Source organism: Phasianus colchicus, chromosome 1 (assembly GCF_987193195.1).
Source record: "Phasianus colchicus chromosome 1, bPhaCol1.hap1.1, whole genome shotgun sequence".
NCBI lineage: Eukaryota > Metazoa > Chordata > Aves > Galliformes > Phasianidae > Phasianus > Phasianus colchicus.
Window position 1 is genome coordinate 184,097,112 of NC_143436.1, and position 23,059 is coordinate 184,120,170.

At 49.9% G+C, this 23,059-nt stretch overlaps 2 protein-coding genes across 6 annotated transcripts; both read left to right on the top strand.

Moving 5' to 3' along the window:
- Nucleotides 1-2,531: 2,531 nt before the first annotated feature.
- Nucleotides 2,532-8,345, top strand: LOC149920292 (E3 ubiquitin-protein ligase PHF7-like). 3 transcript variants are annotated; one of them, XM_090133963.1, is made up of 9 exons: nt 2,532-3,488; nt 3,801-3,892; nt 3,988-4,089; nt 4,337-4,461; nt 4,605-4,767; nt 4,859-4,965; nt 5,194-5,307; nt 5,448-5,566; nt 5,732-8,345. In XM_090133963.1, exons 1-9 carry the CDS (start codon nt 3,446-3,448, stop codon nt 6,607-6,609), a joined length of 1,743 nt encoding a protein of 580 aa, XP_089990089.1. In that variant the 5' UTR covers nt 2,532-3,445; the 3' UTR covers nt 6,610-8,345. The 3 variants fall into 3 exon arrangements, with proteins under 3 accessions (XP_089990089.1, XP_089990087.1, XP_089990088.1); XM_090133961.1 differs by having other exon boundaries at nt 2,532-3,246; nt 3,366-3,488; nt 5,448-8,345; XM_090133962.1 differs by having other exon boundaries at nt 3,801-4,089.
- Nucleotides 8,346-14,119: 5,774 nt separating this feature from the next.
- On the top strand, nt 14,120-19,413 carry LOC149920293 (E3 ubiquitin-protein ligase PHF7-like). 3 transcript variants are annotated; one of them, XM_090133967.1, is made up of 9 exons: nt 14,120-14,560; nt 14,873-14,964; nt 15,060-15,161; nt 15,409-15,533; nt 15,677-15,839; nt 15,931-16,037; nt 16,266-16,379; nt 16,520-16,638; nt 16,804-19,413. In XM_090133967.1, exons 1-9 carry the CDS (start codon nt 14,518-14,520, stop codon nt 17,679-17,681), a joined length of 1,743 nt encoding a protein of 580 aa, XP_089990093.1. In that variant the 5' UTR covers nt 14,120-14,517; the 3' UTR covers nt 17,682-19,413. The 3 variants fall into 3 exon arrangements, with proteins under 3 accessions (XP_089990093.1, XP_089990091.1, XP_089990090.1); XM_090133965.1 differs by having other exon boundaries at nt 14,120-14,318; nt 14,438-14,560; nt 16,520-19,413; XM_090133964.1 differs by having other exon boundaries at nt 16,520-19,413.
- Nucleotides 19,414-23,059: the final 3,646 nt, after the last annotated feature.

Sequence of the window (23,059 nt, forward strand, 5' to 3'; positions counted from 1 at the left end):
TTCACATTCATTTACTTAGCAAAATGATACCACAGCCTCCAGAATTTTTTTCTCAGATAGTATTTGGAATTCCAGTTGCCTCGAGGTAAAATAGATTTGGTAAAATAAATTCAGAGAGGATAGAACACAATCTCAACAAAAATGCAACACTGCCAACCCCCAGTGACACTCTACAGGTGGTTCTCACTTAAGCTTGATGTACATTAAACAGCATATAGATGAGAAGCGTTAGAACGAAATGTGGCGTCAAAGACATTCTCAAGACTAAGGTCTCCTCTCATATTTGGAGATGGAAATTTCGGTCTCACAAGAAACAAAATGCCATAGAACAAACTTCCTTCCAATAACAGAGGCTTTTCTAATTCTTTTTCCCACTGTTCTGCTTTCCACGCTTAGTCCTCTATTTCTGCTAGCTTTAGAGAATAATAGTTTGTGTTGGAATCCCAGACTCTTTTTCATAGATAGTTTTGGGCCAAAAAGGTAACTCTTCTTCTTCCAGATGTTCTCATTCCACAGTCATCCCTTCTGCTGTCAAATTAGTTTAATCTGCAATGGGCTCAATGAGGTTACTTTTCCCTCAAGGAGGAAAAAATAGCAACAATCAAGCAAAAAAGCTAAGGAGACATTTTCCAGTTTTCATGCTTCTGAACTTGGTCAAAATTGGATCTCTGAAGATTCCACTGTGCAGGGGAGCATCAGTGGTCGTACCATCAAAGGACGGTCTATGGTTTCTCTTTGATATCAATTCTGCTGATCCCAGCTGTAAACATTTCGGAGTTAATGATTCAGAATGAGGCCCTTGGTCTTGTTTGTCATTCAGAATGAAATTTCCATATGCTAGAGATTCATTTGTTCAAGTCCTCTGGAGAGAGTTCCCATGTAGTAGTCCCTTCATTGATTTCACAGTAAAAAAGGAGAAATATTAGGTGCCTTCTCTTGTTCACCATTCTTTTTGTGAGTATAAATCTAGATTTTATTAAAAAACATGATAAAAGCGTAGGAAGTTGGCACAGTGGTTTTCAATGTCTAAAACACTTTATCAGGAAGAAGGGGTTTAGTCTCAAGTAAAGAGTTCAAAACAAATCACTCTCAGGAGCAGTGACTATAAGCTCGATGGTAGCCTTTTTTGAAAATGGGCACTCAAGAGTTGTGACTGTAGGAGTCAGGGGATGAGGAAACTTTGTAGAAGGACACTGACTCTCAGGAGGAATGGGAGGCTTGCTGCTTGGATTATAAGTGAAGGTAGGATTGTAGATAGACCCTGGGCGGATAAGAGAGACAAATGTAAGAAAGAGACACTAGATTTCCTTCAGTACACCTTAATGCTTTGTTTCACATGTTCTTTTTCCGAGCTTCTGACACTTGGGTACCTGATGACAGTGTAATGCTGGGCTTTCCCATCAGGAATAAAGATTTTTCTTTTTTTTTTTTCTTTCTTTTTTTTTCTTTTTATTAGTTATAAATCAGGCTAGTAGACAAGGATATTGTTCTTCTGGACTTACGGCTGAAGACTGCCTAGAATGTAGATGTCTAGACACTTGATGAGTAGTTCCTCTAATCATTGGTCAGTTAGGCAGAAGATACCACCATGATCAGCTATGTCGTGACAAAAATGCTTGAGCTCTTAACCTCTTAAAGGATGATCGGAAACACTATTTTCTGAGTTAACAGCTAGATCCGTAGCTGGATTTTGGGAAAAACAGTTCTAAACTACAATGGGTGATTTAACTCCCAGTGGTATGCAGAATTGGGTTTTATAAAACCATATCTGAAACCAAAGGCTCAGAGAGTAAACTCAAATTATGCATTTCTGCTCTTTAAGGAAAACTTCTAATTGGCTTTTGATGGTAAGATGGGTTTTGTTCCAGTTTGCCCAGCTCTTGTCCAGTCGTGACTGAAGCTCGAGGAGCGAGCGATTCATGTACGCAGAATGTTCTAGTATGTAACATTCCCGTGCTGGTAGCTGAAATGTCATGTGATGAAGCTGACACATGGGTGAGAGGGATACGTACAGAATTGCCATAGATGAAAAATATTAAAGAGGAAAAATGTGAAGATGTTGTTGGGAGAAAAAAAAAGATGCCAGTGTTAGAAGATGCCAGCATCTTCCCTGCTTCCCAGCTTATAGGTGCTTTTGAGAGTTGAAGAGATTCCAGTGCATAAAGGAGAAAGTGCAGACTTATGCTACTTCACAGACATTTAGTAAATAACTGTTCTGAGACTTTGCACCTCTCTAATGGTCCTGACTGCTTCAGCTCCAGTGATGTAAATGAGTGTGACGTGATGAAAAAGGAAAGAATGCGTGCTGGCTGTGAGCATTTTGCTAGTCTGAATTGAGACACGGGAATGGTGAGAAAAGTAGCCCCGATACCGTAGAATACTTTGACGTGATTTTTGAGAGATTAAACTAATTTTCTGATGGTGCTGTAGATTTTGATATTTAAAAATGCAACATGGCCCCAGGAAATTGCATTTTGAAAGTTAGGCTGTATTTCAGTGAGCTTGCTAAATGCTGCAAAATGGACTATGGGCATAAAAATTCAAACGTTCCATAACATCCGATAGGCAGGATTATTTTCACTTGCTGAAAGCATTCCAAACTTGCAGATACAGAGAATGTCTCCGGCATTCTTTTTCAGTTGTACGGAAATTGAAGAGAAGAATCCAGTAAAACAAAAAGTTGAAGCTGTGTTGCGTGAATGGAAATTGAACAGAATACAATTTTTGGTGACTGGGCTGGATGGTTTGTAGCTCTGTGCTTGAAAGAACAATTGAGGGGAAAGTTGCTACAGTTGCCCAGAGCAGGCCTAGCCCTTTACTGGCCTGTGAGTGTTGGCCTCAGCTTCACGGAGAAGCTGGAAACAGGCTTGGGGTGGAGGAGCAGTGGTGCCCGAGTGAGGCTCCAGGGCTGCAATTCTGGCCAGGGACAGCTCTGTTCCTGCCTGTGGCTCCAGGGCTGCAATTCTGGCCAGGGACAGCTCTGTTCCTGCCTCTGGCAAGGGGAGTGCTGCCAGCAGGTCGAAGGAGGCAAACCGTCCTCCCCGCGCCCTGGCCAGCAGCACGCACCTCTCTGCACTGCCTGCAACAGCTGCCATCTTGCTTGGGCGGAGGGCCCACGCCCTCACCCCTCTGTGAGGTAGTGACTGCCTCACAAAGGGTGTCACGGAGCAGCCATTGTGACCTATGGGGCCAGGCCCGGGTTAGGCCAGGCCGGGCTCAGACCGTGGCTCAGTGCGACCTGGTGAGGTGAGGAGAGGAGAGGGCAGGGAGCGAGGGGCTGCCTGAGGCTGCTCAGTGAGGAGGGGTCCCCACTCAGGCCTGGGGGCCTGAGCTGCTAACTCCCTCTCGTCCTGCTTCTCCCGCAGAGTCGGCAGAGGAGAGAGTGGAAGAGAAAGCCCAGCGCTGACTGGGCAGGGACTCCAAGCGCTCACTGTCGACGCGTGCCATGTCCAAAAGGAAGCAGAAGACCTCCCACCCGGAGGTTGAAGGTGAGAGCCAAGTATCTCTGCCTGCAGCTCTCTGCCGGGCAGAGAGGTCCTGCGGGCTCTGCCTGTGTGTGAGAGGGGAGGCAGGGGCAGGCAGGGGCTCCCCAGGCACCGCTGGGCATGGCCCCTCTGCTCCTCAGCCAGGTTGGCCTGTGCGTGCCTGCTGTGACTGTGGGGCCTACAATGGCCCTTTCCCCCTCGCATCTTCCAGCCCTGCCCCTCATCCTGCGTGGCAGAGCCGGGACACGCCCCTGGCAGCAGTCCTCAGGGACGCCTGGCACTCACTGCTGCTTCTATTTGCTCTCTCCTCTTCAGTATGCATGCTGTGCCGCCAAGCAGATGTTCACCCGGACACCTGCGGGCCCACGCTTGGCGAGAGCGGGCTTTGCGTCCACAAGTTTTGCTTGGTGAGTTCCCTCAGGGCTCCTTCCACCTTCCAGCCAGGGATGCTCCCTCTTTTCCATCCCGTCCTCATGACATCCCGCTCTTTTCTCTTCTACAGTTTTTTGCCGACGGCCTTTACGAGCACACTGCCGGACAGAGGGCGGTTCTGAAGATCCCCCTTGATGCCATCCGAGGTGCAATCGAGGAGGCAGAGCAGAAGGTGAGGATCTGGAGGAACGGGGATGTTTGTGCCAGCACCAGCTAAGCCTGGACCCTAAGGAAGCACTGGCAGTCTTTCCGGGCAGCAGCAGGACAAAGTTCTGCTCTAGCAGATTAAACTTGTCTGCCGGGCGCGTCTGCAGAGCATGACCCAGCAGTGCCTGCATTCTGTGCCCTGCCTAGAGGCATGGCGTTGGCCTCAGAGGCCCCGAGCCTGCTGCTAATGGGGGCTGCTCTTCTCTTTCCAGCACTGCTTCGTTTGTGGAGAGAAGGGGGCCTCCATCTACTGCGCAGAGACAGGCTGTGAACGCAGCTTTCATCTGCCCTGTGCAGCGGATGGGGAATGTGTCACGCACTTCTTTGGGCAGCACAGGTAAGGGCTGTCAGCAGCAGCCAAACAAGGGAGGAACCTGCAGGGCTGCTTCCCAGTGCCGAAGCACGCAACCAACTCCTTCGTGTTCCTCTGCTGGCATCTCAGCACTTCTCAGCTCACGCATCCTGTCCGTCTTCCCCCAGGTCCTTCTGCTGTGAGCACCGCCCTCAGCAGGCAGTGGAGGCAGCTCCAGAGCAAGACACAAACTGCGTCATCTGCCTGGAGCCCGTGGGGGACAAGAAGTCCTACCACACCATGGTGTGCCCAGTGTGCACACAGGCCTGGTTTCACCGGGGCTGCATCCAGGTAGGAGCCCTCCCCTTGCTCTGCAGTCACAGCAGGTGCTCAGCTGCACCAGGCCCCGCTCACACTCTGGCTGCTTGTGTTACCGCTGCAGGGACAGGCCATGAGCGCTGGCATTCTGCGCTTCCAATGTCCCGTCTGCAGAGACAGGATGCAGTTCCGGAAAGAAATGCATCTCCTCGGGATCCAAATCCCAGCCAGGTTGGTGCCTTCTGCCCAGCTCTCCAGATACTGAGGCGCAAGTGCTGTGCCTGCCCAGGGATTGCCCCGAGCAGGCCCAGCTGACCCTCTGCTGTCCCTTGAGCTCCATTGGCCGCAGCTTCATGGAGAAGCTGGGAATGGGCTTGCGCGGGAAGAGCAGGGATGCCCCAGATCTGCCCTATGCCTGGGGCACTGAGGGCTCACTGCTTTCTCTCCCTTCTCCGGCAGAAGACCAACATGGGAGGACAGGGAGACCTATGAAACTCTGCACGAGACACACCAGCGCTGTGATGTCAGCGAGTGCCTTCACGCAGAAGGCAGGGAGCAAGCAGAGGAAGAGGGGTGAGTTACCTCAGCAGCCCTGCGTGGGATCTCAGCCTCCGCACAGGCTGGGGAGCAAGGACTGAGCTCAAGAGCCGTGCCCGCCGCTCCCTTGCTTGACTCATTTTGTGCACACAGCTAAGCCTCTTTTTGTTCCCCAGACCCTGGGAGCTGCTCCTGTGCACCTCGTGTGCTGCGCAGGGCACCCACCGGCGCTGCTCCGTCTTGAGCGACAGCATCAGCACCTGGGAGTGTGACATCTGTGCTGGCGTGGGCACAGGTAAGGGGCAAAGAGCCGTGGACTGCTGCCCTGGGGCCAAGCAAGGCCTGGCAGCGGCTCCTCAGTGCGGCTTTGCCAGAGTTTCTCTGCCCTGGGAGGGCTGGGATCCTCTCCCTCCATGGGGCTGCTGGGTCATCCTGTTGACCTTCCTGCCTCTCCTTACAGCCTCCAGTGCCGAGTCGCAGCTTGCTGGTCCCAGCACTGCCAGCCAGGAGGCGGAGGGGCCATCTCATAGCTCCCCAGCACCTGACGACCACAGATCTGCCTCCACCAGCCAGGCAGCATCGGAGTCGTCTCAGAGTTCCCAGATGCCTAAGCGCGGCAGCCTGTCCAGCCAGCCCAGGACAGGAGAGAGGAAAAGCCAGAGGCGCAAATCCAATCAAGAACACCAGGGGAGCAGCCAAACACCAGCTCCAGGGGCTGAGAGCAGCACCCACGGATCCAGCAGCCAGCAGGAAGTGGGGCCCTCCAGCAATTCCCCAGCGGCTGAGCGCAGAAGGCAATCCAGGCAGCAGGGCACAGGCCGGACAAGAAGCCGCTCTCCGCTAAAGGGTCGTGCCTCAAATTCCCCGAGCCAGCTCAGAAGACCTGGTGGCAGCAGACGCTCTGCAGCCTCACGTGCTGGGAGGAGCATGCACACCTCTGCCAGGCAGAGGGCAACCAACAATTCCGCGGAGGCTGCAAACAGAAGATGCCACGGACAGCAGGGGCCAGGCCAGAGACAAAGCCAGTCCTCCCTCTCAAATCCCTCAAGCCAGCCCCGAGGACGCCGTGGCAGCAGAATCAGTCCGGCCCAAGGTGCTGGGAGCAGCACCCAGAGCTCTGCCGGACAGGCGGCATCGAGGTCCCCCAGGGATTCCCTGCCTCCTGAAGACAGAAGACGTTCCAGTCTTCTTCAGCGGGGGCAGGCCCAAGATCGAAGCCGTTCCCCCCGCGATCGTCGGGCTTCCAATTCCCAAAGACAATCGGGAGGAAGCCCCAGCCGCCGTTCCAGGCAGCGGCGGCCTTCTCAGGCACGCCGCCACTCCCGGGACCAGCCCTGAAGACACTGCAGGAGCTGCCATGTGCCAGAGCCACGAGCCGGCTCCTGTCCCCAGCAGCCAACCCAAAAGAGTTGTCACGGAGTTATCTCTAGATCTGTCCGTGACAGGGGGGCAGCAGGCCTGGGAAAAAAGACAAAACAAAAAGAAAGAGAGAGGGAAGAAAAAGAAGAGTTAACAGCTGACCAGCTGGTCCGGCACGGCCCCGTGACTACAAAGCAGCGGCAACGATCTGACGAGGAACGTTCATTCACCACCTACAATTTCAGAATTGTAGGTAGTGATAATGCAAGATAATACAACACAACACAATACAATTGGAATTGAGACCAACAAATCAAACAAAATGGGAGAGAGAATGTCCAAAACCGGGGCCTTACTCTGTGGACTGCAGAGGAACCACGAGCTTCTCCGCTGTGAAACCAAGAGGCCGCGAGAGGAAGAGCGGCCGGTGCCCTGCCGGGAGCTGCACCTTTCTTCCTCTGAGCCCAAAGTCCTCTGGGGAGTGCCGCTCCTCCCTTCAAAAAAGCAGTCCACAGAACCAGAACATTAACTCTCTAACTCCCACTGCTTTACAAGATGTTCTGATGTGGAATACCAACAACAAAAATTTCAAAATCACAACAAAAATTAAAACCAAAAATTCAACCCAAAAAAAGCTGTAGAGTGTCTTCTCTCTAAACCGGGAACCGAATACTCCACGTACACTGTGAGAGCACTGAGGATGAAGAAGGACAAAGGGTATATCCTCTGCGTAAGGAGCAGGGTGCAGCACTTCCGGGAGGACTGGTCAGAGAAGATCCAACCACAGGCTTACAGTCAACACAGGCTCTTGGCATATGTATGTAGCTTCAGTATCATAGCAGGCTTATTTTGCACAACTCTGGCTACACTACACCCAGCCTGTTCTAGCTCATACACCTTGGCAGCCTCCACACACAGCTCTTTGATGGTGTTCGCACCCAGCACGACTGCAATGACTGCAAGGGGTCCTCTGCTGAGCTACAGCACAGTTCAGCTGCATCTCAGCACTTGGCTGAGCACGCATCAATAGGTGCAAGACGTAAAAACAGGTAAATCAGACACCTCTGAAGCAAGAGGACAGAGAAACTGCACTCACTCACTTCATTGCAGTATCTGCCTACCTTCTGTCACCAGCTGCTCTTTAACTACAGGCCCTCTGGAACCTCTCCTGATGTCAGATGCCAAGATCTGATGTCAGCAGTGCCAACAGGAACCTGCAGTATTCCAGCTGCCCACTGCCCACCTCTTCTTACTTCCAACCCTAGCAATATGTGCTAGATGCATACACACACAAATGCTGTCATTACAGCTCTGCTCTTAGCAAAACTAATGAAAATTAGCTTGAATTACATCAGCGGAGGCTGAGCTCAGTTTCTTATCAGAGAAAAATGGAAGGAGCTAACACAAAGGAGATGCAATGAACTTGCTCATGGCCCTACTTCTGGCAGTAATACTCAAGTACTGCCCACACAATGCCACTTACAGTCCTGGCCCCGAGACTAAAGAGGCAAGGGAATGAATAAGAGTCCAATACGATTACAATAATAAACATATCATAGCTCCATGAGATTTAAAGCAATTCGGGGAAATGCTAAGATCATTACATCCTAGAGTCACAGAATGGCTTAGGTTGGAAGGGACATTAAAGACCATCTAGTTCCAGTTCCCCTGCCTTGGGCAAGCTTGCTGTCCACCAGATCAGGCTGCCCGTGGTCCAATCCAACCTGCCCTTGAATCACAGAATCACAGTATTATAGACTCATAGACTCACAGACTCATAGACTCATATACTCATAGAATCATTCAATGGCCTGGGTTGAATAGGACCACAATGATCATCGAGTTTCAACCCCCCTGCTATGTGCAGGGTCGCCAACCAGCAGACCGGGCTGCCCAGAGCCACATCCAGCCTGGCCTTGAATGCCTCCAGGGATGGGGCATCCACAACCTCCTTGGGCAACCTGTTCCAGTGCTTCACCACCCTCTGGGTGAAAAACTTCCTCCTAATATCCAACCTAAACCTCCCCTGTCTCAGTTTAAAACCACTCTCCCTTGTCCGATCACTATCCACCCCTGTAAACAGCCGTTCCCCCTCCTGTTTATATGCTCCCTGCTATGGGAAGTATGGGAAGGCCACAATGAAGTCTCCCAGCGGCCTTCTCTTCTCCTGGCTAAACTACCTCAGTTCCCTCAACTTTTCTTTTCAGGAGAGGTGCTCCAGCCCTCTGATCATCTTAGTGGCCCTCTTCTGGACCCATTCCAGGAGCTCTGTGTCTTTCTTGTACGGGGGCCCCAGGCCTGGACGCAGTACTCCAGATGGGGCCTCCCAAGAGCTGAGCAGAGGGGGACAATCACCTCCCTCTCCCTGCTGGCCACCCCTTTTTTAATGCAGCCCGGAACACAGCTGGCCTTCCGGGCTACAAGGAAGACCACACTGCTGGCTCATGTCCACCTTCTCGTACATCAGGACCACCAAGTCCTTTTCTGCAGGGCTGCTCTCCAGGAGATCTTCCCCCAGTCCGTATAAACACCTGGCATTGCCCCGACCCAAGCGCAACACCTTGAAGTTGCCCTTGTTGAACCTCCTTGGGTTTTCATGGGCCCACTTCTCCAGCCTGTCCAGGTCCCTCTGGGTGGCTTCCCTTCCCTCCGAAGTGTCAGCTGCACCACTCAGTTTGGTGTCGTCTCCAAATTTGCTGAGGGTGCACTCAGTGCCATTGAGTTTATTTATTATGGGCCATTTATTTTAGGAAATGCACTAAAGACCGAAATAATATAACAACAGCATTTTTATTGAAGAGACTATTGGCTATCCAGCCCCATTGTGCAGAGGCAGAAGTAATGCCAAGCAGTGATACATACAGCTGTTGCAGTAAAATGAAAGCCTAAAACAAGGTAAGAAAAACAAGAGAAAGAAAAAGGAAGTGGAAGACTTGTGTGACGCTCAGGATTATACTCACACTGCAAATCACAGCTTATGCTCTGACCTCTCAATTTAAATTACTGCAACCGTTTTTCTAAATGACAACTACAAACGTCATGCTAGGCGCAAAAGTGAAATTTCCTCTAGAAAACGTGTGTATGTCCATATTGAATCCAACAGAAGCTCTGTCGAGGCAAAAATCTTCATTCTATTCCCTGGTCCTCTTCTGCTGTTGGAAGAACAGCTTATTCACACACAATGCACTCTAATACTCTCCTGATTCGTTTCTCATCTAAATTTAGACGTGCACAACAAAGTTGCTCACATCTCAGATAGTCACTTTGGGAATCCCATCTCATGACAAGTGCGGCTGGTGAAGCTTGCCCGACCTACGCTGAGAATCACTATCAAAATTAGATGGATCATGCTCGAAAAATATTTACTTCTCCTTTGATTATAGAGAGAATCGAGCAAAATTAGCTCAAACATAAGGGCCTTTGTAATACAGAGACCGATTAAGGCGTCTGAGATTAATCCCATTCAAAAGGCCTGCTGTCAAACCTGGATTTGGGTTTTTAAAACTCAGAGGTATGGACTGCAGGGCACAGATCCACGCTCTGCCCCACACCTGATGAAGCTGTCTCTCCAAGGAGTAGAAATCTTCCGATGCCGTTCAGCTAAGTGGAAATGGCAGTGGTAAAGCAGTGACAAGAAACAGCAAAACAGTGGCCAGAGGCAGCAAGAGCAGCACCAAAAGGTGGCAGGCAAAGCAAGAAGTTTCAGAACAAGATACTGAGCTGAACAGGAGCCGAGCAGTGAGCATCAGGGAATAAGGGTTGTGGCTTCAGCCACATCGGTAAATCTCAGTGGGAGGAGTTTGAGGACTTTTAACAGCATTTCTTCAAAAACTCGAATCCCTCCCTCCTTTACCTCTATCAGTTGCTTTTGCAAGATAATACTATAACTTTGCTTTCCTTATCCTAGATAAAGGAGCACCTTTATCTTCCTTAAGGCCTTTGTCTAAAACGTCACCTCTGTGTGAATGCTGCTCTCTGTGAAGCACTCCAGCAGTTTAATGTCTGAGACGGAGCACGGGCTGAAGCTGTTTTAAGTTTCTAATGGCAATCAGTAGAAATTGAACCTAGACCTTTCTTACTCTTCAAGCACATCTGACAAAAGGTTGAGGTCAGACTGAGATCCACTGTTGCTTCCAGCAAAGAAACTGTACAAATCAACGGCTTCTTTCTGTACAGCATCTTTCATTAAGAAAGGAAAGAAAAGAAAAAAGGAAGAAAAAAAAGCAGAAGTGCCTTCAAAAGCAAGAGAGCATAATACAATGATTGCTCTTAATGAAGCCCAACAAAATCATAATCAGGAGCAACACAAAACAAGGACAAAGCTAAGAAAAGCATTCCAAGAATCAAAACAAATTAAGAACAGGAAGAAACAAGTAACCCCGGTAGTTTAGCAAACTACCAAAAACATGCAAAAAAATGCACCGAGACAGCTGGGGCACCAAACTTTCACATTCATTTACTTAGCAAAATGATACCACAGCCTCCAGAATTTTTTTCTCAGATAGTATTTGGAATTCCAGTTGCCTCGAGGTAAAATAGATTTGGTAAAATAAATTCAGAGAGGATAGAACACAATCTCAACAAAAATGCAACACTGCCAACCCCCAGTGACACTCTACAGGTGGTTCTCACTTAAGCTTGATGTACATTAAACAGCATATAGATGAGAAGCGTTAGAACGAAATGTGGCGTCAAAGACATTCTCAAGACTAAGGTCTCCTCTCATATTTGGAGATGGAAATTTCGGTCTCACAAGAAACAAAATGCCATAGAACAAACTTCCTTCCAATAACAGAGGCTTTTCTAATTCTTTTCCCCACTGTTCTGCTTTCCACGCTTAGTCCTCTATTTCTGCTAGCTTTAGAGAATAATAGTTTGTGTTGGAATCCCAGACTCTTTTTCATAGATAGTTTTGGGCCAAAAAGGTAACTCTTCTTCTTCCAGATGTTCTCATTCCACAGTCATCCCTTCTGCTGTCAAATTAGTTTAATCTGCAATGGGCTCAATGAGGTTACTTTTCCCTCAAGGAGGAAAAAATAGCAACAATCAAGCAAAAAAGCTAAGGAGACATTTTCCAGTTTTCATGCTTCTGAACTTGGTCAAAATTGGATCTCTGAAGATTCCACTGTGCAGGGGAGCATCAGTGGTCGTACCATCAAAGGACGGTCTATGGTTTCTCTTTGATATCAATTCTGCTGATCCCAGCTGTAAACATTTCGGAGTTAATGATTCAGAATGAGGCCCTTGGTCTTGTTTGTCATTCAGAATGAAATTTCCATATGCTAGAGATTCATTTGTTCAAGTCCTCTGGAGAGAGTTCCCATGTAGTAGTCCCTTCATTGATTTCACAGTAAAAAAGGAGAAATATTAGGTGCCTTCTCTTGTTCACCATTCTTTTTGTGAGTATAAATCTAGATTTTATTAAAAAACATGATAAAAGCGTAGGAAGTTGGCACAGTGGTTTTCAATGTCTAAAACACTTTATCAGGAAGAAGGGGTTTAGTCTCAAGTAAAGAGTTCAAAACAAATCACTCTCAGGAGCAGTGACTATAAGCTCGATGGTAGCCTTTTTTGAAAATGGGCACTCAAGAGTTGTGACTGTAGGAGTCAGGGGATGAGGAAACTTTGTAGAAGGACACTGACTCTCAGGAGGAATGGGAGGCTTGCTGCTTGGATTATAAGTGAAGGTAGGATTGTAGATAGACCCTGGGCGGATAAGAGAGACAAATGTAAGAAAGAGACACTAGATTTCCTTCAGTACACCTTAATGCTTTGTTTCACATGTTCTTTTTCCGAGCTTCTGACACTTGGGTACCTGATGACAGTGTAATGCTGGGCTTTCCCATCAGGAATAAAGATTTTTCTTTTTTTCTTTTATCTTTTTTTTTTTTTCCAGTTAGAAATCAGGCTAGTAGACAAGGATATTGTTCTTCTGGACTTACGGCTGAAGACTGCCTAGAATGTAGATGTCTAGACACTTGATGAGTAGTTCCTCTAATCATTGGTCAGTTAGGCAGAAGATACCACCATGATCAGCTATGTCGTGACAAAAATGCTTGAGCTCTTAACCTCTTAAAGGATGATCGGAAACACTATTTTCTGAGTTAACAGCTAGATCCGTAGCTGGATTTTGGGAAAAACAGTTCTAAACTACAATGGGTGATTTAACTCCCAGTGGTATGCAGAATTGGGTTTTATAAAACCATATCTGAAACCAAAGGCTCAGAGAGTAAACTCAAATTATGCATTTCTGCTCTTTAAGGAAAACTTCTAATTGGCTTTTGATGGTAAGATGGGTTTTGTTCCAGTTTGCCCAGCTCTTGTCCAGTCGTGACTGAAGCTCGAGGAGCGAGCGATTCATGTACGCAGAATGTTCTAGTATGTAACATTCCCGTGCTGGTAGCTGAAATGTCATGTGATGAAGCTGACACATGGGTGAGAGGGATACGTACAGAATTGCCATAGATGAAAAATATTAAAGAGGAAAAATGTGAAGATGTTGTTGGGAGAAAAAAAAAGATGCCAGTGTTAGAAGATGCCAGCATCTTCCCTGCTTCCCAGCTTATAGGTGCTTTTGAGAGTTGAAGAGATTCCAGTGCATAAAGGAGAAAGTGCAGACTTATGCTACTTCAACAGACATTTAGTAAATAACTGTTCTGAGACTTTGCACCTCTCTGATGGTCCTGACTGCTTCAGCTCCACTGATGTAAATGAGTGTGACGTGATGAAAAAGGAAAGAATGCGTGCTGGCTGTGAGCATTTTGCTAGTCTGAATTGAGACACGGGAATGGTGAGAAAAGTAGCCCCGATACCGTAGAATACTTTGACGTGATTTTTGAGAGATTAAACTAATTTTCTGATGGTGCTGTAGATTTTGATATTTAAAAATGCAACATGGCCCCAGAAAATTGCATTTTGAAAGTTAGGCTGTATTTCAGTGAGCTTGCTAAATGCTGCAAAATGGACTATGGGCATAAAAATTCAAACGTTCCATAACATCCGATAGGCAGGATTATTTTCACTTGCTGAAAGCATTCCAAACTTGCAGATACAGAGAATGTCTCCGGCATTCTTTTTCAGTTGTACGGAAATTGAAGAGAAGAATCCAGTAAAACAAAAAGTTGAAGCTGTGTTGCATGAATGGAAATTGAACAGAATACAATTCTTTGGTGACTGGGCTGGATGGTTTGTAGCTCTGTGCTTGAAAGAACAATTGAGGGGAAAGTTGCTACAGTTGCCCAGAGCAGGCCTAGCCCTTTACTGGCCTGTGAGTGTTGGCCTCAGCTTCACGGAGAAGCTGGAAACAGGCTTGGGGTGGAGGAGCAGTGGTGCCCGAGTGAGGCTCCAGGGCTGCAATTCTGGCCAGGGACAGCTCTGTTCCTGCCTCTGGCTCCAGGGCTGCAATTCTGGCCAGGGACAGCTCTGTTCCTGCCTCTGGCAAGGGGAGTGCTGCCAGCAGGTCGAAGGAGGCAAACTGTCCTCCCCGCGCCCTGGCCAGCAGCACGCACCTCTCTGCACTGCCTGCAACAGCTGCCATCTTGCTTGGGCGGAGGGCCCACGCCCTCACCCCTCTGTGAGGTAGTGACTGCCTCACAAAGGGTGTCACGGAGCAGCCATTGTGACCTATGGGGCCAGGCCCGGGTTAGGCCAGGCCGGGCTCAGACCGTGGCTCAGTGCGACCTGGTGAGGTGAGGAGAGGAGAGGGCAGGGAGCGAGGGGCTGCCTGAGGCTGCTCAGTGAGGAGGGGTCCCCACTCAGGCCTGGGGGCCTGAGCTGCTAACTCCCTCTCGTCCTGCTTCTCCCGCAGAGTCGGCAGAGGAGAGAGTGGAAGAGAAAGCCCAGCGCTGACTGGGCAGGGACTCCAAGCGCTCACTGTCGACGCGTGCCATGTCCAAAAGGAAGCAGAAGACCTCCCACCCGGAGGTTGAAGGTGAGAGCCAAGTATCTCTGCCTGCAGCTCTCTGCCGGGCAGAGAGGTCCTGCGGGCTCTGCCTGTGTGTGAGAGGGGAGGCAGGGGCAGGCAGGGGCTCCCCAGGCACCGCTGGGCATGGCCCCTCTGCTCCTCAGCCAGGTTGGCCTGTGCGTGCCTGCTGTGACTGTGGGGCCTACAATGGCCCTTTCCCCCTCGCATCTTCCAGCCCTGCCCCTCATCCTGCGTGGCAGAGCCGGGACACGCCCCTGGCAGCAGTCCTCAGGGACGCCTGGCACTCACTGCTGCTTCTATTTGCTCTCTCCTCTTCAGTATGCATGCTGTGCCGCCGAGCAGATGTTCACCCGGACACCTGCGGGCCCACGCTTGGCGAGAGCGGGCTTTGCGTCCACAAGTTTTGCTTGGTGAGTTCCCTCAGGGCTCCTTCCACCTTCCAGCCAGGGATGCTCCCTCTTTTCCATCCCGTCCTCATGACATCCCGCTCTTTTCTCTTCTACAGTTTTTTGCCGACGGCCTTTACGAGCACACTGCCGGACAGAGGGCGGTTCTGAAGATCCCCCTTGATGCCATCCGAGGCGCAATCGAGGAGGCAGAGCAGAAGGTGAGGATCTGGAGGAACGGGGATGTTTGTGCCAGCACCAGCTAAGCCTGGACCCTAAGGAAGCACTGGCAGTCTTTCCGGGCAGCAGCAGGACAAAGTTCTGCTCTAGCAGATTAAACTTGTCTGCCGGGCGCGTCTGCAGAGCATGACCCAGCAGTGCCTGCATTCTGTGCCCTGCCTAGAGGCATGGCGTTGGCCTCAGAGGCCCCGAGCCTGCTGCTAATGGGGGCTGCTCTTCTCTTTCCAGCACTGCTTCGTTTGTGGAGAGAAGGGGGCCTCCATCTACTGCGCAGAGACAGGCTGTGAACGCAGCTTTCATCTGCCCTGTGCAGCGGATGGGGAATGTGTCACGCACTTCTTTGGGCAGCACAGGTAAGGGCTGTCAGCAGCAGCCAAACAAGGGAGGAACCTGCAGGGCTGCTTCCCAGTGCCGAAGCACGCAACCAACTCCTTCGTGTTCCTCTGCTGGCATCTCAGCACTTCTCAGCTCACGCATCCTGTCCGTCTTCCCCCAGGTCCTTCTGCTGTGAGCACCGCCCTCAGCAGGCAGTGGAGGCAGCTCCAGAGCAAGACACAAACTGCGTCATCTGCCTGGAGCCCGTGGGGGACAAGAAGTCCTACCACACCATGGTGTGCCCAGTGTGCACACAGGCCTGGTTTCACCGGGGCTGCATCCAGGTAGGAGCCCTCCCCTTGCTCTGCAGTCACAGCAGGTGCTCAGCTGCACCAGGCCCCGCTCACACTCTGGCTGCTTGTGTTACCGCTGCAGGGACAGGCCATGAGCGCTGGCATTCTGCGCTTCCAATGTCCCGTCTGCAGAGACAGGATGCAGTTCCGGAAAGAAATGCATCTCCTCGGGATCCAAATCCCAGCCAGGTTGGTGCCTTCTGCCCAGCTCTCCAGATACTGAGGCGCAAGTGCTGTGCCTGCCCAGGGATTGCCCCGAGCAGGCCCAGCTGACCCTCTGCTGTCCCTTGAGCTCCATTGGCCGCAGCTTCATGGAGAAGCTGGGAATGGGCTTGCGCGGGAAGAGCAGGGATGCCCCAGATCTGCTCTATGCCTGGGGCACTGAGGGCTCACTGCTTTCTCTCCCTTCTCCGGCAGAAGACCAACATGGGAGGACAGGGAGACCTATGAAACTCTGCACGAGACACACCAGCGCTGTGATGTCAGCGAGTGCCTTCACGCAGAAGGCAGGGAGCAAGCAGAGGAAGAGGGGTGAGTTACCTCAGCAGCCCTGCGTGGGATCTCAGCCTCCGCACAGGCTGGGGAGCAAGGACTGAGCTCAAGAGCCGTGCCTGCCGCTCCCTTGCTTGACTCATTTTGTGCACACAGCTAAGCCTCTTTTTGTTCCCCAGACCCTGGGAGCTGCTCCTGTGCACCTCGTGTGCTGCGCAAGGCACCCACCGGCGCTGCTCCGTCTTGAGCGACAGCATCAGCACCTGGGAGTGTGACATCTGTGCTGGCGTGGGCACAGGTAAGGGGCAAAGAGCCGTGGACTGCTGCCCTGGGGCCAAGCAAGGCCTGGCAGCGGCTCCTCAGTGCGGCTTTGCCAGAGTTTCTCTGCCCTGGGAGGGCTGGGATCCTCTCCCTCCATGGGGCTGCCGGGTCATCCTGTTGACCTTCCTGCCTCTCCTTACAGCCTCCAGTGCCGAGTCGCAGCTTGCTGGTCCCAGCACTGCCAGCCAGGAGGCGGAGGGGCCATCTCATAGCTCCCCAGCACCTGACGACCACAGATCTGCCTCCACCAGCCAGGCAGCATCGGAGTCGTCTCAGAGTTCCCAGATGCCTAAGCGCGGCAGCCTGTCCAGCCAGCCCAGGACAGGAGAGAGGAAAAGCCAGAGGCGCAAATCCAATCAAGAACACCAGGGGAGCAGCCAAACACCAGCTCCAGGGGCTGAGAGCAGCACCCACGGATCCAGCAGCCAGCAGGAAGTGGGGCCCTCCAGCAATTCCCCAGCGGCTGAGCGCAGAAGGCAATCCAGGCAGCAGGGCACAGGCCGGACAAGAAGCCGCTCTCCGCTAAAGGGTCGTGCCTCAAATTCCCCGAGCCAGCTCAGAAGACCTGGTGGCAGCAGACGCTCTGCAGCCTCACGTGCTGGGAGGAGCATGCACACCTCTGCCAGGCAGAGGGCAACCAACAATTCCGCGGAGGCTGCAAACAGAAGATGCCACGGACAGCAGGGGCCAGGCCAGAGACAAAGCCAGTCCTCCCTCTCAAATCCCTCAAGCCAGCCCCGAGGACGCCGTGGCAGCAGAATCAGTCCGGCCCAAGGTGCTGGGAGCAGCACCCAGAGCTCTGCCGGACAGGCGGCATCGAGGTCCCCCAGGGATTCCCTGCCTCCTGAAGACAGAAGACGTTCCAGTCTTCTTCAGCGGGGGCAGGCCCAAGATCGAAGCCGTTCCCCCCGCGATCGTCGGGCTTCCAATTCCCAAAGACAATCGGGAGGAAGCCCCAGCCGCCGTTCCAGGCAGCGGCGGCCTTCTCAGGCACGCCGCCACTCCCGGGACCAGCCCTGAAGACACTGCAGGAGCTGCCATGTGCCAGAGCCACGAGCCGGCTCCTGTCCCCAGCAGCCAACCCAAAAGAGTTGTCACGGAGTTATCTCTAGATCTGTCCGTGACAGGGGGGCAGCAGGCCTGGGAAAAAAGACAAAACAAAAAGAAAGAGAGAGGGAAGAAAAAGAAGAGTTAACAGCTGACCAGCTGGTCCGGCACGGCCCCGTGACTACAAAGCAGCGGCAACGATCTGACGAGGAACGTTCATTCACCACCTACAATTTCAGAATTGTAGGTAGTGATAATGCAAGATAATACAACACAACACAATACAATTGGAATTGAGACCAACAAATCAAACAAAATGGGAGAGAGAATGTCCAAAACCGGGGCCTTACTCTGTGGACTGCAGAGGAACCACGAGCTTCTCCGCTGTGAAACCAAGAGGCCGCGAGAGGAAGAGCGGCCGGTGCCCTGCCGGGAGCTGCACCTTTCTTCCTCTGAGCCCAAAGTCCTCTGGGGAGTGCCGCTCCTCCCTTCAAAAAAGCAGTCCACAGAACCAGAACATTAACTCTCTAACTCCCACTGCTTTACAAGATGTTCTGATGTGGAATACCAACAACAAAAATTTCAAAATCACAACAAAAATTAAAACCAAAAATTCAACCCAAAAAAAGCTGTAGAGTGTCTTCTCTCTAAACCGGGAACCGAATACTCCACGTACACTGTGAGAGCACTGAGGATGAAGAAGGACAAAGGGTATATCCTCTGCGTAAGGAGCAGGGTGCAGCACTTCCGGGAGGACTGGTCAGAGAAGATCCAACCACAGGCTTACAGTCAACACAGGCTCTTGGCATATGTATGTAGCTTCAGTATCATAGCAGGCTTATTTTGCACAACTCTGGCTACACTACACCCAGCCTGTTCTAGCTCATACGCCTTGGCAGCCTCCACACACAGCTCTTTGATGGTGTTCGCACCCAGCACGACTGCAATGACTGCAAGGGGTCCTCTGCTGAGCTACAGCACAGTTCAGCTGCATCTCAGCACTTGGCTGAGCACGCATCAATAGGTGCAAGACGTAAAAACAGGTAAATCAGACACCTCTGAAGCAAGAGGACAGAGAAACTGCACTCACTCACTTCATTGCAGTATCTGCCTACCTTCTGTCACCAGCTGCTCTTTAACTACAGGCCCTCTGGAACCTCTCCTGATGTCAGATGCCAAGATCTGATGTCAGCAGTGCCAACAGGAACCTGCAGTATTCCAGCTGCCCACTGCCCACCTCTTCTTACTTCCAACCCTAGCAATATGTGCTAGATGCATACACACACAAATGCTGTCATTACAGCTCTGCTCTTAGCAAAACTAATGAAAATTAGCTTGAATTACATCAGCGGAGGCTGAGCTCAGTTTCTTATCAGAGAAAAATGGAAGGAGCTAACACAAAGGAGATGCAATGAACTTGCTCATGGCCCTACTTCTGGCAGTAATACTCAAGTACTGCCCACACAATGCCACTTACAGTCCTGGCCCCGAGACTAAAGAGGCAAGGGAATGAATAAGAGTCCAATACGATTACAATAATAAACATATCATAGCTCCATGAGATTTAAAGCAATTCGGGGAAATGCTAAGATCATTACATCCTAGAGTCACAGAATGGCTTAGGTTGGAAGGGACATTAAAGACCATCTAGTTCCAGTTCCCCTGCCTTGGGCAAGCTTGCTGTCCACCAGATCAGGCTGCCCGTGGTCCAATCCAACCTGCCCTTGAATAATAGAATCACAGAATCACAGAATCACAGAATCACAGTATTACAGACTCATAGACTCACAGACTCATAGACTCATAGACTCATAGAATCATTCAATGGCCTGGGTTGAATAGGACCACAATGATCATCGAGTTTCAACCCCTCTGCTATGTGCAGGGTCGCCAACCAGCAGACCGGGCTGCCCAGAGCCACATCCAGCCTGGCCTTGAATGCCTCCAGGGATGGGGCATCCACAACCTCCTTGGGCAACCTGTTCCAGTGCTTCACCACCCTCTGGGTGAAAAACTTCCTCCTAATATCCAACCTAAACCTCCCCTGTCTCAGTTTAAAACCACTCTCCCTTGTCCGATCACTATCCACCCCTGTAAACAGCCGTTCCCCCTCCTGTTTATATGCTCCCTACTATGGGAAGTATGGGAAGGCCACAATGAAGTCTCCCCGCGGCCTTCTCTTCTCCGAGCTAAACTAGCTCAGTTCCCTCAACTTTTCTTTGCAGGAGAGGTGCTCCAGCCCTCTGATCATCTTAGTGGCCCTCTTCTGGACCCATTCCAGGAGCTCTGTGTCTTTCTTGTACGGGGGCCCCAGGCCTGGACGCAGTACTCCAGATGGGGCCTCCCAAGAGCTGAGCAGAGGGGGACAATCACCTCCCTCTCCCTGCTGGCCACCCCTTTTTTAATGCAGCCCGGAACACAGCTGGCCTTCTGGGCTACAAGGAAGACCACACTGCTGGCTCATGTCCACCTTCTCGTACATCAGGACCACCAAGTCCTTTTCTGTAGGGCTGCTCTCCAGGAGATCTTCCCCCAGTCCGTATAAACACCTGGCATTGCCCCGACCCAAGCGCAACACCTTGAAGTTGCCCTTGTTGAACCTCATTGGGTTTTCATGGGCCCACTTCTCCAGCCTGTCCAGGTCCCTCTGGGTGGCTTCCCTTCCCTCCGAAGTGTCAGCTGCACCACTCAGTTTGGTGTCGTCTCCAAATTTGCTGAGGGTGCACTCAGTGCCATTGAGTTTATTTATTATGGGCCATTTATTTTAGAAAATGCACTAAAGACCGAAATAATATAACAACAGCATTTTTATTGAAGAGACTATTGGCTATCCAGCCCCATTTTGCAGAGGCAGAAGTAATGCCAAGCAGTGATACATACAGCTGTTGCAGTAAAATGAAAGCCTAAAACAAGGTAAGAAAAACAAGAGAAAGAAAAAGGAAGTGGAAGGCTTGTGTGACGCTCAGGATTATACTCACACTGCAAATCACAGCTTATGCTCTGACCTCTCAATTTAAATTACTGCAACCGTTTTTCTAAATGACAACTACAAACGTCATGCTAGGCGCAAAAGTGAAATTTCCTCTAGAAAACGTGTGTATGTCCATATTGAATCCAACAGAAGCTCTGTCGAGGCAAAAATCTTCATTCTATTCCCTGGTCCTCTTCTGCTGTTGGAAGAACAGCTTATTCACACACAATGCACTCTAATACTCTCCTGATTCGTTTCTCATCTAAATTTAGACGTGCACAACAAAGTTGCTCACATCTCAGATAGTCACTTTGGGAATCCCATCTCATGACAAGTGCGGCTGGTGAAGCTTGCCCGACCTACGCTGAGAATCACTATCAAAATTAGATGGATCATGCTCGAAAAATATTTACTTCTCCTTTGATTATAGAGAGAATCGAGCAAAATTAGCTCAAACATAAGGGCCTTTGTAATACAGAGACCGATTAAGGCGTCTGAGATTAATCCCATTCAAAAGGCCTGCTGTCAAACCTGGATTTGGGTTTTTAAAACTCAGAGGTATGGACTGCAGGGCACAGATCCACGCTCTGCCCCACACCTGATGAAGCTGTCTCTCCAAGGAGTAGAAATCTTCCGATGCCGTTCAGCTAAGTGGAAATGGCAGTGGTAAAGCAGTGACAAGAAACAGCAAAACAGTGGCCAGAGGCAGCAAGAGCAGCACCAAAAGGTGGCAGGCAAAGCAAGAAGTTTCAGAACAAGATACTGAGCTGAACAGGAGCCGAGCAGTGAGCATCAGGGAATAAGGGTTGTGGCTTCAGCCACATCGGTAAATCTCAGTGGGAGGAGTTTGAGGACTTTTAACAGCATTTCTTCAAAAACTCGAATCCCTCCCTCCTTTACCTCTATCAGTTGCTTTTGCAAGATAATACTATAACTTTGCTTTCCTTATCCTAGATAAAGGAGCACCTTTATCTTCCTTAAGGCCTTTGTCTAAAACGTCACCTCTGTGTGAATGCTGCTCTCTGTGAAGCACTCCAGCAGTTTAATGTCTGAGACGGAGCACGGGCTGAAGCTGTTTTAAGTTTCTAATGGCAATCAGTAGAAATTGAACCTAGACCTTTCTTACTCTTCAAGCACATCTGACAAAAGGTTGAGGTCAGACTGAGATCCACTGTTGCTTCCAGCAAAGAAACTGTACAAATCAACGGCTTCTTTCTGTACAGCATCTTTCATTAAGAAAGGAAAAAAAAGAAAAAAGGAAGAAAAAAAAGCAGAAGTGCCTTCAAAAGCAAGAGAGCATAATACAATGATTGCTCTTAATGAAGCCCAACAAAATCATAATCAGGAGCAAAACAAAACAAGGACAAAGCTAAGAAAAGCATTCCAAGAATCAAAACAAATTAAGAACAGGAAGAAACAAGTAACCCCGGTAGTTTAGCAAACTACCAAAAACATGCAAAAAAATGCACCGAGACAGCTGGGGCACCAAACTTTCACATTCATTTACTTAGCAAAATGATACCACAGCCTCCAGAATTTTTTTCTCAGATAGTATTTGGAATTCCAGTTGCCTCGAGGTAAAATAGATTTGGTAAAATAAATTCAGAGAGGATAGAACACAATCTCAACAAAAATGCAACACTGCCAACCCCCAGTGACACTCTACAGGTGGTTCTCACTTAAGCTTGATGTACATTAAACAGCATATAGATGAGAAGCGTTAGAACGAAATGTGGCGTCAAAGACATTCTCAAGACTAAGGTCTCCTCTCATATTTGGAGATGGAAATTTCGGTCTCACAAGAAACAAAATGCCATAGAACAAACTTCCTTCCAATAACAGAGGCTTTTCTAATTCTTTTTCCCACTGTTCTGCTTTCCACGCTTAGTCCTCTATTTCTGCTAGCTTTAGAGAATAATAGTTTGTGTTGGAATCCCAGACTCTTTTTCATAGATAGTTTTGGGCCAAAAAGGTAACTCTTCTTCTTCCAGATGTTCTCATTCCACAGTCATCCCTTCTGCTGTCAAATTAGTTTAATCTGCAATGGGCTCAATGAGGTTACTTTTCCCTCAAGGAGGAAAAAATAGCAACAATCAAGCAAAAAAGCTAAGGAGACATTTTCCAGTTTTCATGCTTCTGAACTTGGTCAAAATTGGATCTCTGAAGATTCCACTGTGCAGGGGAGCATCAGTGGTCGTACCATCAAAGGACGGTCTATGGTTTCTCTTTGATATCAATTCTGCTGATCCCAGCTGTAAACATTTCGGAGTTAATGATTCAGAATGAGGCCCTTGGTCTTGTTTGTCATTCAGAATGAAATTTCCATATGCTAGAGATTCATTTGTTCAAGTCCTCTGGAGAGAGTTCCCATGTAGTAGTC